Genomic DNA, 15,714 nt, shown 5'->3' on the forward strand with positions numbered 1-15,714 from the left:
AAATCAATCGATTGCACCACACACACTCCAAGGAAACAAGAAACAAACACTCCAAGGAAACAAGAAAACTCAACAAGTAAACAGAAAACAAGGGAATCAATTTCTTTTCCGTCAAGTGCATTTCAATTCTCAATGAAAAAATGATCAGTGTCGACTGTTTGCATATCAGATTCAATCGGCTTCTGTTACTCACAGTTGGTCTGTGGCCCTATCAACGGTCTAAACTTGTTAAACTCCAGTTCACATTGCTTTTTAGTGTTTTGGCGACCTATATCCTAGGTCAGGTATGTTAACCTTATTTACTCCAACGTTTTTTCCGCCCCTTTATTCCTCCAACTACGCACTTTCGAGTCCCACGTGTTTTTCAAAACGTTAATAGCTTTGAAAAATTCCCCAAAAATTATTATAATATTTTTGTACCTTCGACTATAAATTAATGTAAAAAAAATTTGGAAATCATTTATTTAAATATTTTTTTACAACAATTATATGTTGACAAACACACGTTACGACTCGTTTTACTTAAAAAATCATAACTCACGAACAAATTGACGAAGCTTAATGAACAAAAACGCAAATTAAAGCTAAAAGTAGTGCAAATGAGAAAAAAATATGAGATAATTATTAATTAAATAGGAATACTTAATTTTGTCGCCGCAAATTTGGTAATTTTTAAATGGTACAGAAGGACTTTAAGGACTTAAAGAATGCTAGAAAAAGAATTTCTGAATAAGAAAAGGCGAATTTGAAGTGTGACAGATATTTTTTATGTAAAAAAATTAATTTTTTTAAATAATCGTAGCTCCTCGCCACCTCTTCCACCTGCCTCTGAGCCATAATAGACCTCTGTGGAATGTTAAATTTTTTTTTAACGACGAAAATATTTTAAATACGGTTAAATTATACACAAAAATACATTTTTATCGAAAAAAATGCTCATTTACCTTTCACACAACACTGACGTAATCCTCCAACCATGCACTTTCGTGTCCCACCGAGATTTTGATTGTTCGCCGTTTCGAGAGTAAATGAGCTAGGACTTTGAAATTTTTACTTGAGGTTCCCTACCACAACAACTTTTTTTAGGAGTGGGGGGATTATCTGACAATCATTTGTTTTCCGGAACAAACGACTGTTAGAAACTCGTGGGACACGAAAGGCATGGTTGGAGTGAATAGGGTTGATAATTTGAATTATATAATAACAAGATAAAAAATATAACGTTATTTTTAGCAATCTTTTATTTTGCGTTATAAAACCGTCACAATATTAAATATATTGATATTTTATAACATGTGTTTGTTATTACATATCAAAAAAAATTAATTTCTAATTTTGCTTAATACATTGCAGTTAAATAGCTTTCTTATGTTAAATTATGATACATTGTAAAACAATTAAAGACTTAGAGCCTTTCTCTGGTTGCATTAAAAAATATATAATAATTTTAGTGTAAAATTATATTAAAGAATTTCTTTGCAGTTTGCAACATTTCTGACATCACAATGTACTCCAGATCTCCTCATTAATGTTCTTGCAACTGCATTATGCTACATCACCTTTGCAATTAATTATGGTTTACTTAGTATTAACGTTGAAGTCGTAAGTAAAACATACTGGATGACAATTTGGAAGTTCGTGAAACTAAACCGATTTTATTTTATGATAAGCAGAAAGCAGAAAATAAATTAAACGCTACAGAAAGAGACCAGTTTTTTTTGTACCAGCATGTAGTGTAAAAGAAAAGTCATATATAAACTTGTAAAAATTAATATTATAAAAAAGGGTCAACAATAATATTTAGTTCATATACAGCATAACTCAATAATCAGTTCGAGATGGTTACTGAACTGACACAATAATTGAAGTGTTCTTCAAAAATTTACATATGCTATCTAACATTAATAACTAAAACTGTGATTTTGAAGAATCTTGGGGATATTTCTTTCATGAAAGGGTATTTATATAGAATAGCTACTGCACCTCAAAAATTAATAAAAATAGGCTCATTCGACGCATTTTGGCACGAAACGAAAGAATCTGGCAGAAAAAAGCGGCGGTCTGCCCTGCGAAACGAGATATTTAGCGTTAAAGTTGACGATTCTTAGGTTAAAAATCCTGTCATACCGACGTGATGTAGCGATCATGAGCACACACACATGTGTGTATGTCCTGCTTTATAGAAGTTGTGATTTTCGTTAAAGCAGGGCACATACACACGTGTGTATGCCCTGCTTTATATAAGTTGTGATTTTCGTTAAAGCAGGGCGCACACACACACACACACACACACACGTGTGTATGCCCTGCTTTATAGAAGTTGTAATTTTCGTTAAAGCAGAGCACATACACACGTGTGTATGCCCTGCTTTATAGAAGTTGTGATTTTCGTTAAAGTAGAGCATACACACATGTGTGTATGTCCTGCTTTATAGAAGTTGTGATTTTCTTTAAAGCAGGGCACACACACGTATATATTAGTTATTTAATTGTGCCTTCCAATACTCAAAATAGCTGCTATATTTTCCAAACTTTTTTTGTTAATAACTTTTTAACGAATAACGAATAACGAGCGCGTGCTGAAACCTTCTGAAGGTCACTCAGGAGGGTAACCTTGACAACATATTAAAATATCAAGATCATCCAAGGTGATCCCCCCCCCCCATCTAAACAATTACCATATTTATGCATTATAAGTATGCGCATACGTTTAAAATTCGAACACTTTTGCATGCGCGTGCGACCACGGAGCATGCGCGTGTGGCCGCGGGGCATGTTCATGATCGCTACATCACGTCGGTATGACAGGATTTCTAACCTAAGAATCGTCAACTTTAACGCTAAATATCTCGCTTCGCAGGGCAGACCGCCGCATTTTTCTGCCAAATTCTTTCGTTTCGTGCCAAAATGCGTCGAATGAGCCTATTTTTATTAATTTTTGGGGTGCAGTGTAGCTATTCTATATAAATACCATTCTGTAGTGTAATATGTTTAATTTATTTAATTTTGCTGATTAATTTCATAATTATTAGTTATTCAGCTTCAATACCCTTACAGACAAGTATTACTGGCTGGTCAGTAATTTATTATTACTGAGTCTAGTAATTTTTTACTGGCGATCAGTATTTTATTTTGGTACTTCAGTAGTTCAACTACCACAGATTAATAGACAGATAGCCAATGGCCCCTCAAAAGTCGAGACCAGCATTTCCGTGCTTTATTGATTACCGACACACTTTGCCCCTTACCGACAGACTTTGCCTCTAGGATTGAGTCCGGACTAAATCACATTACAGACTTTGCCCCTGGTGCGAGTCTGTACTAAATATACCCGATTTTACCTACAGACTTTGCCCCTGGTGCGAATCCGGACTAATTTTGCAGTGATGCCAGATTTCAGCGGTGATGTCAGATGCTCGACGCTCGGTCAGCCGAGCCGGCTAGAATCGTGCTAGGCTTCTTGTTAATATCTCGGCGCTCGCGCGCGCGCACCTAGGTCTTGTCGCACTTATTAATTACTTATGATATTTATTGATATATATATATATATATATATATATATATATATATATATATATATATAATATGAAGCCGAGACCGAGGATTAATGAATAATACTATTGTTATTATACAATAATAAAGAAAACTTATTTTGTAATTTAAAAATAATTTTTTATTTTTTTATGAGCAAATCGTTAACTTTCCTAAAGTTGTTAGAAAATATGCGAATAATTTTAATGATTGTCAAATAATTTTCCTAGTTTATATGTATTACATAAAAACTCATTTGCCTAAAAAAATAAAAATGCAAAAAAAGTTAGAAAAAAACCAGGATTCGAACTTGAGAACTTCATCATTCTAGCCGATCGTCTTACTCGCTCGTCCACGTTTACTATTAGAAAATTGCTTCTACCGGCTCAATAGATTACGCACATGAAAACTTTAAGAAATTTTATTTCATTAATTATTTGACATTGGCACAAGTTACTATGTCTTGTAAAATACATATAGTAAAATTAAAGGACAAATTTTTGCAATCACAGCAGTTATGTGTATTTCACTTTTACGAATAGATTACGTAGATATTGTTGCTCAACGGAAACCGCGAAAAGGTGATGGTCTCTTTCGTCATGAGATAATGTAAAAAATTTGTTTTTTTTAACATTGCAATAATTTTAATATGTATAAATTAAAAAATATATAAGTAGATAAAGCTCGTATGTCTTAGATAAAACAAGAGCCAATAACCGAACAACATGATTCTAAATAATATAGTTTAATATTCCGTCAAAATAACTGGGACGTTTCGTGCTTTACAGAGACTTTTTCAATCAATAAAATAAATCCCTCTAATTAACTGTAATACATTATCATAATAATCCCGTTACATAAAAAATCCGTCGAGAGATAAAATAAATTAAAAGAAAGTTTAACATCATAAAATTAACATTAATTAATAATTATAGCATTTTTATTATAGAATTTATCCTCTCTATTGATTTAAATCGTAGCGGTCGTTTTTACTTTCTTAATATTAATAATTATAGTATACAAATTACATGGAGTTATTAAGAAGCCACATCAAGTTAAAAGCCCAAAAAACCGATTAACAAATAGTCGAAATGTATGCGTGGTCAAACTATAAATTTAATTAGAGAGTTGTTAACAATTTTTTAAAACTTAAAAAATAATTATTCGTTTAATGGCGAGATAAATCGTGTTAGAAGGCTGAAAAATGTGGAGCGAACGGCCTTAACCCTCCAAGAACACAAAGGGTCAATTTGACTCTGTTTTTTTTGCCAAAAAAATTTTTAGCCAAAAATATTAAAAATAAAAAAAATTAAAAAATTTTTTCTTAAAGAAACTTTTTTCAAGAGAACACTGGGTTAATCTGACCTTCCACACACTTTGATCGTCCACCATTTTAAATTGACGAGTGCGATCAGAGTTGTGTAGGGTCAGATTGACCCTGAGTGTTCTCCGTGATTGAAAAAATAGGTGTGTTCTCGGAGGGTTAATCATTGCGTGTCAAAAAAGTTTCCGAAGTCAAGCTGTGTAATAATAGTCAAGTAGTAAAAAATCTATAAATTAAGTAAAAATCGAATTCTTTAAAACTGTGACATAAAAAAGTAGTAATTCTCAACAAAAAGTAGACTTATAGTGTCTTATAAACTCGAATTAGCATCAGCTAAATTCTCAAATTAACGAAGGCTCCTATGCTTCAATTCCAAAAAGCGACTGAACGAGCAAGGATTCAGTTTTATTATTTTTCAACAGTATAATTTAATTTTTCTTATATTTCACAGTATTTACATTAAATTTTATAAAGAAAATTATGATTTATTTTGAAATATATTCAGTAATTTTTCAATAACTTTCATTTCATTTATCATCAATTTCATAGTACTTTCAGCAAAATATTTTCATCTGGGTCAATTGAGACAGAATTTCAGTAAAATTCCATTATATTCAGTAAAATATTTCCATCAGGGTAATAATAATAGTAATAGGATTCTAAGATTTAAAATCAATTTAATATAAGAACGCCATCAAGTCCGAGCTAGAATCTAAGTAGCAAATAATTTCCATGTAAATTTCCAATACTATTTCCAACTAAACTGCGCGCCAACGAATTGTCGGTCTTGAAACACAGCTTCTTCGTTAGAACCGTAAATTGACTTAAATAAATCGCAAATCGATTTAATTTTTGATGCTGATACAAATCGTATCTAACATCCCCCCCTTCCCCCGAATATTACTGTAAAGAATTTATTGCGAAAAAATATTATCTCAGTCAGGGTTTTTTCGCAATAAATTCTTTACAGTAATATTCGGGGGAAGGGGGGGATGTTAGATACGATTTGTATCAGCATCAAAAATTAAATTGATTTGCGATTTATTTAAGTGAATTTACTGTTCTAACGAAGAAGGCTGTGTTTCAAGACCGACAATTCGTTGGCGCGCAGTTTAGTTGGAAATAGTATTGGAAATTCACACGGAAATTATTTGCTACTTAGATCCTAGCTCGAACTTGATGGCGTTCTTATATTAAATTGATTTTAAATCGCTGCAATGACTGCTGTCAAAATGCATTCTGCGCTTAGCGCTGTTTATAATGTGCAAATAAAATATACGCTCGCTCATCTATTTGCATTAGTGTCATCTTGTGCACTGTGTTACAAGAATTCGTGCAAATGGGGTAAACTGCTACTTATATGTGCACATGGGTGCATTTATATATCTTACCGTTTAGAGTGCAAAATATCTATTCTCTAATGGGTAGATATGATTGCAACCCGTCTGTAATACAGCAGCGTGTTTATAATCCAGTAAGTAAATTAATAGCAAATTGTTGCCAATTTGGCATTAAACTCACTTACAAAGAACTTTGCTCATTTTTATAAAGGTTTTAGGCCCCTCGCGTATAGTAACGAGACTTAAAATGAAAGATTATTGTTAGATGATTGAAATATTTCTGTATAAACATAATCCTTTATTGTAAGTTAATACCGATCAGAGATACACTCTTTGAAAAATTAGAAAAATGTACGAAATGGCTTTGTTTCATTCGATTTTTCGACGTCCTATAGGCATCTCCCTGTGATGACGGATAATAAACTACTTGAATATATCAATTGAAGTACTTTATACAAATAAATTTGTTACTATACTGATCCAGCTAATTGCAAGTTTCTGGACGTGAGTCAGGGATATTCAAAATAATTGATTGTAGAATATTCTGATCCTCTAACAATAATTTTTTATTTTAGCAAAGTCTCGTTGTTATAGACGCGAGGGTTCTAAAATAGACAGGGTTCTTTGTGGCAAATCCAATTATCAATAAAGTGAAACGTGATATAAAATAATGTAAAATTTCATAAAGTGAGAGAATGTAAAAGTAATGTTTTATTATAAAACAATAAATATTTTAAAATTAAAAAATCTTCCTATACTTATCTTCCCGATAATCATGTAATGGTCATCACCTGCGAATGATGTTTAAAACTTCCAAAGAACTTTGTTCCCAATTGCAAATAACACTTAATATAATACTAAAAAGCAACGTACATTAAAATATGTTTAACGCATTACAAAATTTTTTTGCTTTTTTACTTAACTTTTGCATATACTTACAATAGATTGGGCAGTAAAAATAATCAATAACTCAATAACATAAATGTTTTATCGTTTATAGATCTTCACAAGTTCGAATTCCATTTCAACGATGACAAAATCTAGTTTCCTGTTCATATTTTTTATTGTTTCTATCGTATATCGACTGATATCTTTCGGGAGATCGTATCTCAAAAACTGTCACTTTACAAGATTCGTAAATTTTTGTTTCGTTGATAAGCAACAAACAAGATAGTTCGATCATCGCTTTACTGTTCAAAAGTATAGTGATTTGGAATTAAAATACATCTTTATTGTTTAATTTGATATTATTTGTGGGAAACAAACGCAAAAACGCAATTTTTATAGATACGATGCACTTCAAAATTGTAATCAAATGAACAAGATACGACATATTTATTTTTAAGTAACATTTATTATTGTCCATTTAAAAATAAATATGTCGTATCTTGTTTATTTGATTATAATTTTGAAATGCAAATTTGTCGTATCTAAAAATACGAGAAAATACGAGAAAATTTCGACAACTATAATTCATTTTTGTTAATCTATTTTAAGATAGGATGTAGACACTTAGCTTCGGGGTTGCCTGACCGAGCGTTTAAGTCGTTCTCCGGAAAATTGATTTTCTCTAGATTTTTTTAAAACTGTGAATATACGTTAATTTTTAGATGTGCTTTATGCGATAGTATAAATTTTAATACCTCTTGCGGTATTATTTAATAAACATCGAGATACTGAGTTTCAAAATTTCAACTTTTAACATGTAATTCCTATTCCGAACTATTGTAAAATAAGAGACATTATAATAAATTGTGAAAAAAGTTTTCTCTAAATGTTTTTGAAAAATTAGTATATGATGCTCTATAAAAATAGAATAAATAATTGCACGCGATTTGATGAATTTTTCGCTCGGTTCAGAGTGATAGCCCGGGAAAAAATATTCATATCTGACAGTATATATTTATATATGAACATGTAAAACTTATATATGTTCATATATGTTCATATATAAATAAGATATGAACAGATATAAGTTTTACATGCCCATATATAGAGCATATATAATCATATATGGTTATCTATTGCCATATATGATCAGATCGTATATTATACATGACACAAGATCTGATCATAAGTTCATATATGGTCAGACATATTATTATGTGTAGCAGATATGACACTACACATAATCGTATCTGGCCTTACATGATTGTATATAAAGAATGTTTGGCCATGTATTATCAGATATAATTATATATGGTCATACATAACTATATCGGCACTGTACATGATCATATATGACAAGACGTGATGTATATATGACCAGACTGGGATATAATGATATATAAAATGTCCGGGAAAAATATTCATATCTGACAGTATATGAACATATATAAATGAGATATGAACAGATATAAGTTTTACATGCCCATGTATAGAGCATATATAATAATCATATATGGTGATCAGAATCATATATGGCGATAGATAATCATATATGATTATATATGCGCTATACATGGGCATGTAAAACTTATATCTGTTCATATCTTATTTATATATGTTCATATACTGTCAGATATGAATATTTTTCCCGGACATTTTATATCATCCCGGGAAAACATATTCATATCTGACAGTATATGAACATATATAAATGAGACATAAACAGATATAAGTTTTACATGCCCATATATAGAGCGTTTATATATATATATATATGTGTTTTAAGTCCGACAAAGTCCATATTGGCACGCAGTTTAAAAAACTGAAAAATGTATTTAATAATAATTGATATTGTGAAATATTATTAAGCACCCAGATTCACTTCGACCAAAAACGGCATCTCATTGCTTGTGTTATTTAAAATTTTTCTTTTTTTCTAATTTTGCATAAGACACTTAATCTTTTTTAATTGACATATTAATTTTTATCAAATATTTTTATAAACAATGAAATTTTACCTTCGTGAAAAAAACTGTTATATAATATATATTATAGTTCTTATAAATAAATATATTAATCGTATTATTTTGCAAACATAATATCTTATAATTTAAACTGAAAATCATATATAATCATATATGAACTTATATAGTCATATAAGATTATATATGATCAGATCAGATATTGCATCTCAAAGTATCCGATAGATGGCATTCGATGGGATCTGTTTCTCGTATTTAAAATTTAACCAACAGTGTTATAAGAATGGTATCAAAAGACACGACACTGTCTCGCGCTATGAAGCGGCACAATTTTTGTATCAGTTGTATCGTGGAGTCCACTTTTATAATAAAGTGGCACACTTAAAAAATAACTTTTGAAAATATATAACAATGTTCTGAAACTTACTTAAATATATATGTCCAGATTGAACTGTGTCAGTTCGTATCTGATCATACCTGATCATATCTGATCAGATATTAACATATACAATAATACCAGATCATATATCCTCAGATCTGGCCAATTTCCATATCTGACCATATATGGCCAATCATATATGATTATATATGATCATATATGAATATTTTTTCCCGGGAGAAGAGAAGAGGCGTCAGTTACTTGGCAACGCCGCATGAGTTCTTACGCGTGAAGTTAACTTCTTACTTTTTATAGATGTTATTATATAATATTTTGTATACAAACATTTTTTTAAGCACGAATACAAGTTGAGCACGACTGCCGGAGAACGTCCTTAAGCAGAAAAATCGAAAATTGTGTAAAATCGATCTCGAATTGTGTAAGATACGACCTCCTGAAAGATATCAGTCGATATGTGAAAAATATATTTCTTGATTAAATTAATAAATTAAAATTTAAGAAATTAATAATAAAATAAAAATTAATTTTATAAACTGAAATTTAAAATATTAGATATTAATTAAAATTTAAAGAAAAATAAAAATTATAGTCAATAATTTTATAAACTATAAATTAAAAATATTTCCGTAACATTCTTTGCAGTGTGTGTGGAGATGGGTATAGTATCGGTATTGTTAAATTGATTATATCAATTTAATTATATGATTGTACGTTTCAGTTTCAGACTGCGTTTCAAGATTGAAAGTACGGCGCGTGTAATTGACGAAGCGAAAGAATATACTTTTAAAATTCACACGAAAAATTGTTACTATATAGGTGAACAAAATTTAGCCTGACCGTATTTGGCAGTTTAATTTGATGAAAATATTAATTTTATGAAATTACCAGGAAAATTATATAAAAGTTTATTTTTGAAATTTTAATTAATATACAAACATGAAACTTTCCTACACGACGGTATAAATAATAAATATAATTAATTGAATAAGTTTATTAAAGAAGCATCGCGAATTAAAATATTTATCCTTTATTTGTTCTTAAAAGAAATTTCTCATGTCATTTATGATTAAAAATATATAATTGATGCATGATTATTAACGCCGAGATTAACACAGAATCCTATTGCGTCAAAAAGTTGCAACTATAATACATATACCATTCAGAATTTATGAATTATTTTTTAATTATGTATTTGAAGTTAAGGGTTTTTTTTAAATATTAATCGCAATATTAATCGGATGGCAAAGTTAATTAAAAATAGCGAATATTAAAAATAAAAATGATACAATTTTTACTTTTGACATCCGGCCGCTATATGGCTCCGACATTTTTAATTTATCAACTGAATTTAACATCAGATTAATATTTAGCAACCTAAAAAACTCTTAAATTTGAATAACAAAAAATTTCATAGTTTCTTAATTAATCGTCTATGCGTAAGTCGCAACTTTGATGCAATAGACTCTATGTTAATCATCAATATCTTTTTAACTACAATTGACATAACAAATTTCTTTTAAGGACTGAAAGTCCTAACAATTAATTAACATACTTAATTTTGATTGCAAAATATAACTTGTCTAACACGTCACGCGGAGTTCTCGGCTTAGGGATCAGTGCTCTGATTCTACAACTATTAACAACAATTCGTTATCATTATATTGTCGTTGCGCAGCTTTTTTATCATATATATATTATATCTGCACAGCGATAATATAACAATGATAACGAAACTGTAGTTATAAGAGTTACAGCGACTTCGTCCGAAAATGACCTGCTTTATCAAGAACGTAGTTACTGCATTGGCCGCTACACGGTATGGCGCTGAAACCAGTGAGAAATGCTGGTCTCGTCTCAACCCGGACCTTTGGCTATCTGTCTATTAATCTGTGCAACTACTGGCAAATGAGTAATATCTAGTAGTATTGGTAGTTCTTCCGGGATTCAAAGTACTGATAGTATTTGCTTCAGTATTTTCTTATATAGTAAAAAAGTACTGAAGTATTGGAGAATCTAGTAGTTGAGCTTAGACGTGAAATACTGATAGAATGAGTAAGTAGTTTTCCTAGTAATTCATTACTTGGTCTAGTATTTTAAGTACTGGTATAGATGAGATTCAACTACTGGGGCGGCAAACACCTGAAGTACTGAATTTATATATGTAAAATTCGTTGTCCTAATTAAACCTTAAAAATTTCACAACCTACCTGTAGAGTATTTTAGTACAATTATAAAATAATAAATGCATATGTTTTACATCTGGAGTAAAGGGACCTAATATACAAAATAAGTAATTAAATATAATTAATCAAGCTGATCCATCAACTATATGTTTTGCAACTATGGTCAAAGGTTAAAGGATAAACAAGGCCCTTGTAAGGATTTGATAAGAATGTTTTAACTTTATAAATATACTTTTTTCATAAATATATTTACGAATACAAAATTTCATAATGAGCCGGCACTGGTTTCTGACATTTACCCGACATTAAGAAATATTATATCATATATCCAATTCAAAATTTTATTACTCTTTTTAAACTAAATTTGTTTCTTAAGACAATTTTTAAAAAATTATATATTTGTGCTGGTTACGACATATGTAGACTATATATAACACTTACATCAAATTAAGAAGTAGTCTACCACGTAAGGCAGTTGGCTCACGATCCAGAGGTCCCGAGTTCGAATCCCACCAAGGTAAAGTGTTTTTTCAAGTACGAGAAAATATTTATAATTATAGACTGCATCTTAAGAAACAAATTTAATTATAAAATAATAATAAAATTTCGAAAAAAATAATTTTTTTTTATGCCGGGTGAATATCGGAAATTGGAAATTTTTGGGTAAGTAATTCAATACTAAGCACCAGTAGTTCTGTGTAATAAATTACTACCAGTAATCCAGTACTGCTCAGTATTTCTAAACTACTCACCAAAATATTACTGCCAGTATTTACAGTAATTTATTACTGCAGTGTACTTTTAGTACTTCTTTTCTGTAAGGGTAATTTCTCGAGTGTCGTGCGGTATATATTATATATGATATATTGTATTCATATGTGTATTATTTTTCGGAAACAAATTGTATTGTATAAAAAGATCAATTCTTCAAAAATATTTCCGAAAAATAGGTCTTTTTATAGAATACAAACAAGAAAATTTTTTAAAAATATGATTAAGAGAAATAATATGCAATATTGACAGATAAAGTGTTTACTGGAGCAACTGCAGGATACTTGGGACGAGTTAACTGACGAAAATGAAATCAATATCATAAAACAGTATGCTATCTATGCAAAACGTTACACGATTGCGTTTACAGGTAAGACAACTGCTTTAGATTTACTTTGAACGCGAATTATTATATTTGGAATATTGTATTTGGAAAACTAAACGCGTGGCGAGTTTATAATAAACTTCTTATCGAAATAATTGAGCCTTAAACATTTTTCAGACGTTGTTATATTTCTCGCAATTATTTTAATTTTATACCCAATTTGGTGGCGCGTTTTTTACACCTTACTGTCTATAAATGAAACTCGCGCACATATTTCGCCGCTGCTTGTGACAGAATACTTTGTCGATAAAAGATACTTCTACTTGATATTTTTCCATACAAATGCAGCCTTTTTTATTGGGTTAATTGCAACGACAGCGACAGGATCAATGCTCATAGTTTTCTTACAACATGCATGTGGAATGTTTCAAATTGCCTGGTAAGGGAATAAATATAAAAACAAATATAAAAAATCTATCAAATTGGAGAAATAGAAAGGCCATTTAATGATGCCAAAAGAATCATTTGCAGTTATCGTATCGCACGTACAATGACACTCGAAACTCTACGAAAAAACAGCTTGCAAAACGAATATTTGATATACAAGGGATTAATTTGTGCTGTGGATATGCATCGCAAAGCTATGAAGTTAGTATTTAATAAGCAATATGAATTATATTATATATAATAATTAAGATATAAAATACGCGCATATAATATTTTTATTTGAAGATTTTCTAACTCGACCATATCCGGATTTAAAATAATGTTCGCTCTTTTAATAATAACCTTTGTAATGTGCGGAAGTCTTAATGGTTTTCTGGTAAATACTGCCTTTGTTTTATGATATATTATACTTATAAATAATAATAATAAGATTAGTTACTACTAAATTTTTATTCAGACAATTCTAATTAATTGTTATTTTGTTTGATAATATTGATTTAATTTTTACGACAGTTATTACAATATCCATATATTTTAGATTTTTCAGATGATATCTTTTGAATGTGATATTGAAGAACTTTCATTACGAGTAATATTTATCATATATTACTTCACTTACATGTTTGTGGCCAACTATATTGGGCAAGAAATTATGGATCATAATGACAACGTTTTTGTCACCGTGTAAGGGATTATTTTATAACATAAAATTATATTATATATCCGTATAACAAATATGTACATATTCGTTATATGGATCACTGTAATAAAAAATACATTTAATATACTCGTAGAAAAGTATAATAAAACTGTTTGCAGACACAGATTTTATTTATATTTCTCAATTATTAATTAATCATCACGTAGGTACAACGTTCAGTGGTACGTAGCTCCGTTGCAAATACAAAAAATGATACTGTTCCTCTTGCAAAGAAACACCAAGGCGTTCACTTTGAATTATATTGGTGGATTGTTTGTGGGATCATTAAAAGGTGCTGCTACGGTAAGAAATAACCTTTTAAAATAACTAACATATATTTTAGAGAAAAATAAAAAAGTCATGTCTTATTACAGTTGTTGAATACTGGATTATCATTTTTTACCGTTCTTCGTTCTGTGCGGAATTGACCAAAAAACAAATCAACTAATAGTAAAATAGTGAAGTAGTGTTAATAATAGTAGTTTTACTAAAGTAGTTTTACTAATAGTAAAATGAGAAAACTAGTGCAACTTACATGTCATAATTATAAAATCACTAAGCTGACTAATAATTTAAATAAAATTGTAAAGAATAATAAAATATAAGAGTGTTTAAAACAACGGTGTTTTAGAAAATTATTAATAAATTAATAACTCAGCTTATTACGATATACGAGGTTTGGCTTTAACACTTTAGTATAATATTCAAGCCCGATTTTGATGAAATTTTACAGGTGCGTAGTACTTATTAAACGTAGACGTAGTCGTAGCCACTATTGTGGAGTTATGAAAATGCCTAATTTCCGACAAAAATCAAATTTTAAATATTTGGCCTACTTAACGTTTTGCAAGATTTCGATATACAAACCCGAGTAGAAATTCTGATAAGGCAATAATCAGGTCCAGATAAAAATGCCTGATTATTTGGTCAGGCCCGAGTTAGGTAATCTTAATATGGCCCTGATCCGAAATAACGCAGCGCATAATCAGAACCTGAGGATTTTAATCGTATATGGTCCTGATAAGATTACCTTATACGGACCAAGTGAAGGACATCGTATGTGGTCCTTATATAGTTTCCTTACATTTAGATATTGTGTTATGGAAAAAAAATTAACTACCATATAGCTAAATTTTAGTTGTCCGTATATATTACACCTAAAATTTAGTTATCATGATGTTTGAGATCGTGCAATTCGGTACGGAAACTCGCGTCATTTCAGGAATTTAATGCATAAGTCAAGATATTCTAAATTGCTCGCGCAACATGTATGCATGCAAGGAAGGCGGTCGACGAGATTAAATCTCCACCGTGTCGTCTTAACCGCATTGCAAATAGCCTCTTCAATATTAAATTCGTCAGTATAGCATATGGATCTTTCTTTCGCTCATATTCCAGAAAGTTCGCTAATTGCCAGCAATAACATTGCCACAGCTGACCGAGTGCACAAACAAAGTCAAGCTACACAGTAGAAAGATCCATGCTATAAACAAAGAGAGCACAAATATGTAACGATCCTCGGATCATCACGTGCAAACAGTGACGTCAACGCGATGACGTAAGGCTCCGACGGCCAATCACCCTCCCGAAATTCGTAGAAATTTGTCTGGAGGGAGTTTCGCCTCGGAGGTGATAAAACGACCGCCGCGCCGCCTCGGCGCGGGATCGATTTCGCTCGCAGATCACCGCTAGTATTTCGATACAACCGCTTTGCTTTACCGCTCATCACCGCTTTACGCACTCGTTTGCTTAATTGCTATTTCGCCGCTTTCGCCGTGCTAGACTCTGTGCGCGCTCACGGCATTTTGCCTGAAAAGGAAATC

The 15,714-nt window shown here is 30.7% G+C and overlaps 1 protein-coding gene across 2 annotated transcripts; it reads left to right on the top strand.

Annotated features, from left to right (window-relative positions):
- Positions 1 to 13: 13 nt before the first annotated feature.
- LOC139815120 (uncharacterized) lies at positions 14 to 14,515 on the top strand. 2 transcript variants are annotated; one of them, XM_071781779.1, is made up of 9 exons: positions 14 to 284; positions 1,483 to 1,602; positions 12,672 to 12,789; positions 12,922 to 13,183; positions 13,276 to 13,392; positions 13,477 to 13,567; positions 13,730 to 13,875; positions 14,059 to 14,194; positions 14,266 to 14,515. In XM_071781779.1, the coding sequence occupies exons 1-9, from the start codon at positions 141 to 143 to the stop codon at positions 14,317 to 14,319; spliced, it is 1,188 nt and encodes a 395-aa protein (XP_071637880.1). In that variant the 5' UTR covers positions 14 to 140; the 3' UTR covers positions 14,320 to 14,515. The 2 variants fall into 2 exon arrangements, with proteins under 2 accessions (XP_071637880.1, XP_071637888.1); XM_071781787.1 differs by having other exon boundaries at positions 13,093 to 13,183.
- Positions 14,516 to 15,714: the final 1,199 nt, after the last annotated feature.

This window comes from Temnothorax longispinosus, chromosome 1, assembly GCF_030848805.1.
Source record: "Temnothorax longispinosus isolate EJ_2023e chromosome 1, Tlon_JGU_v1, whole genome shotgun sequence".
In the NCBI taxonomy this organism is placed as follows: Eukaryota; Metazoa; Arthropoda; class Insecta; order Hymenoptera; family Formicidae; genus Temnothorax; species Temnothorax longispinosus.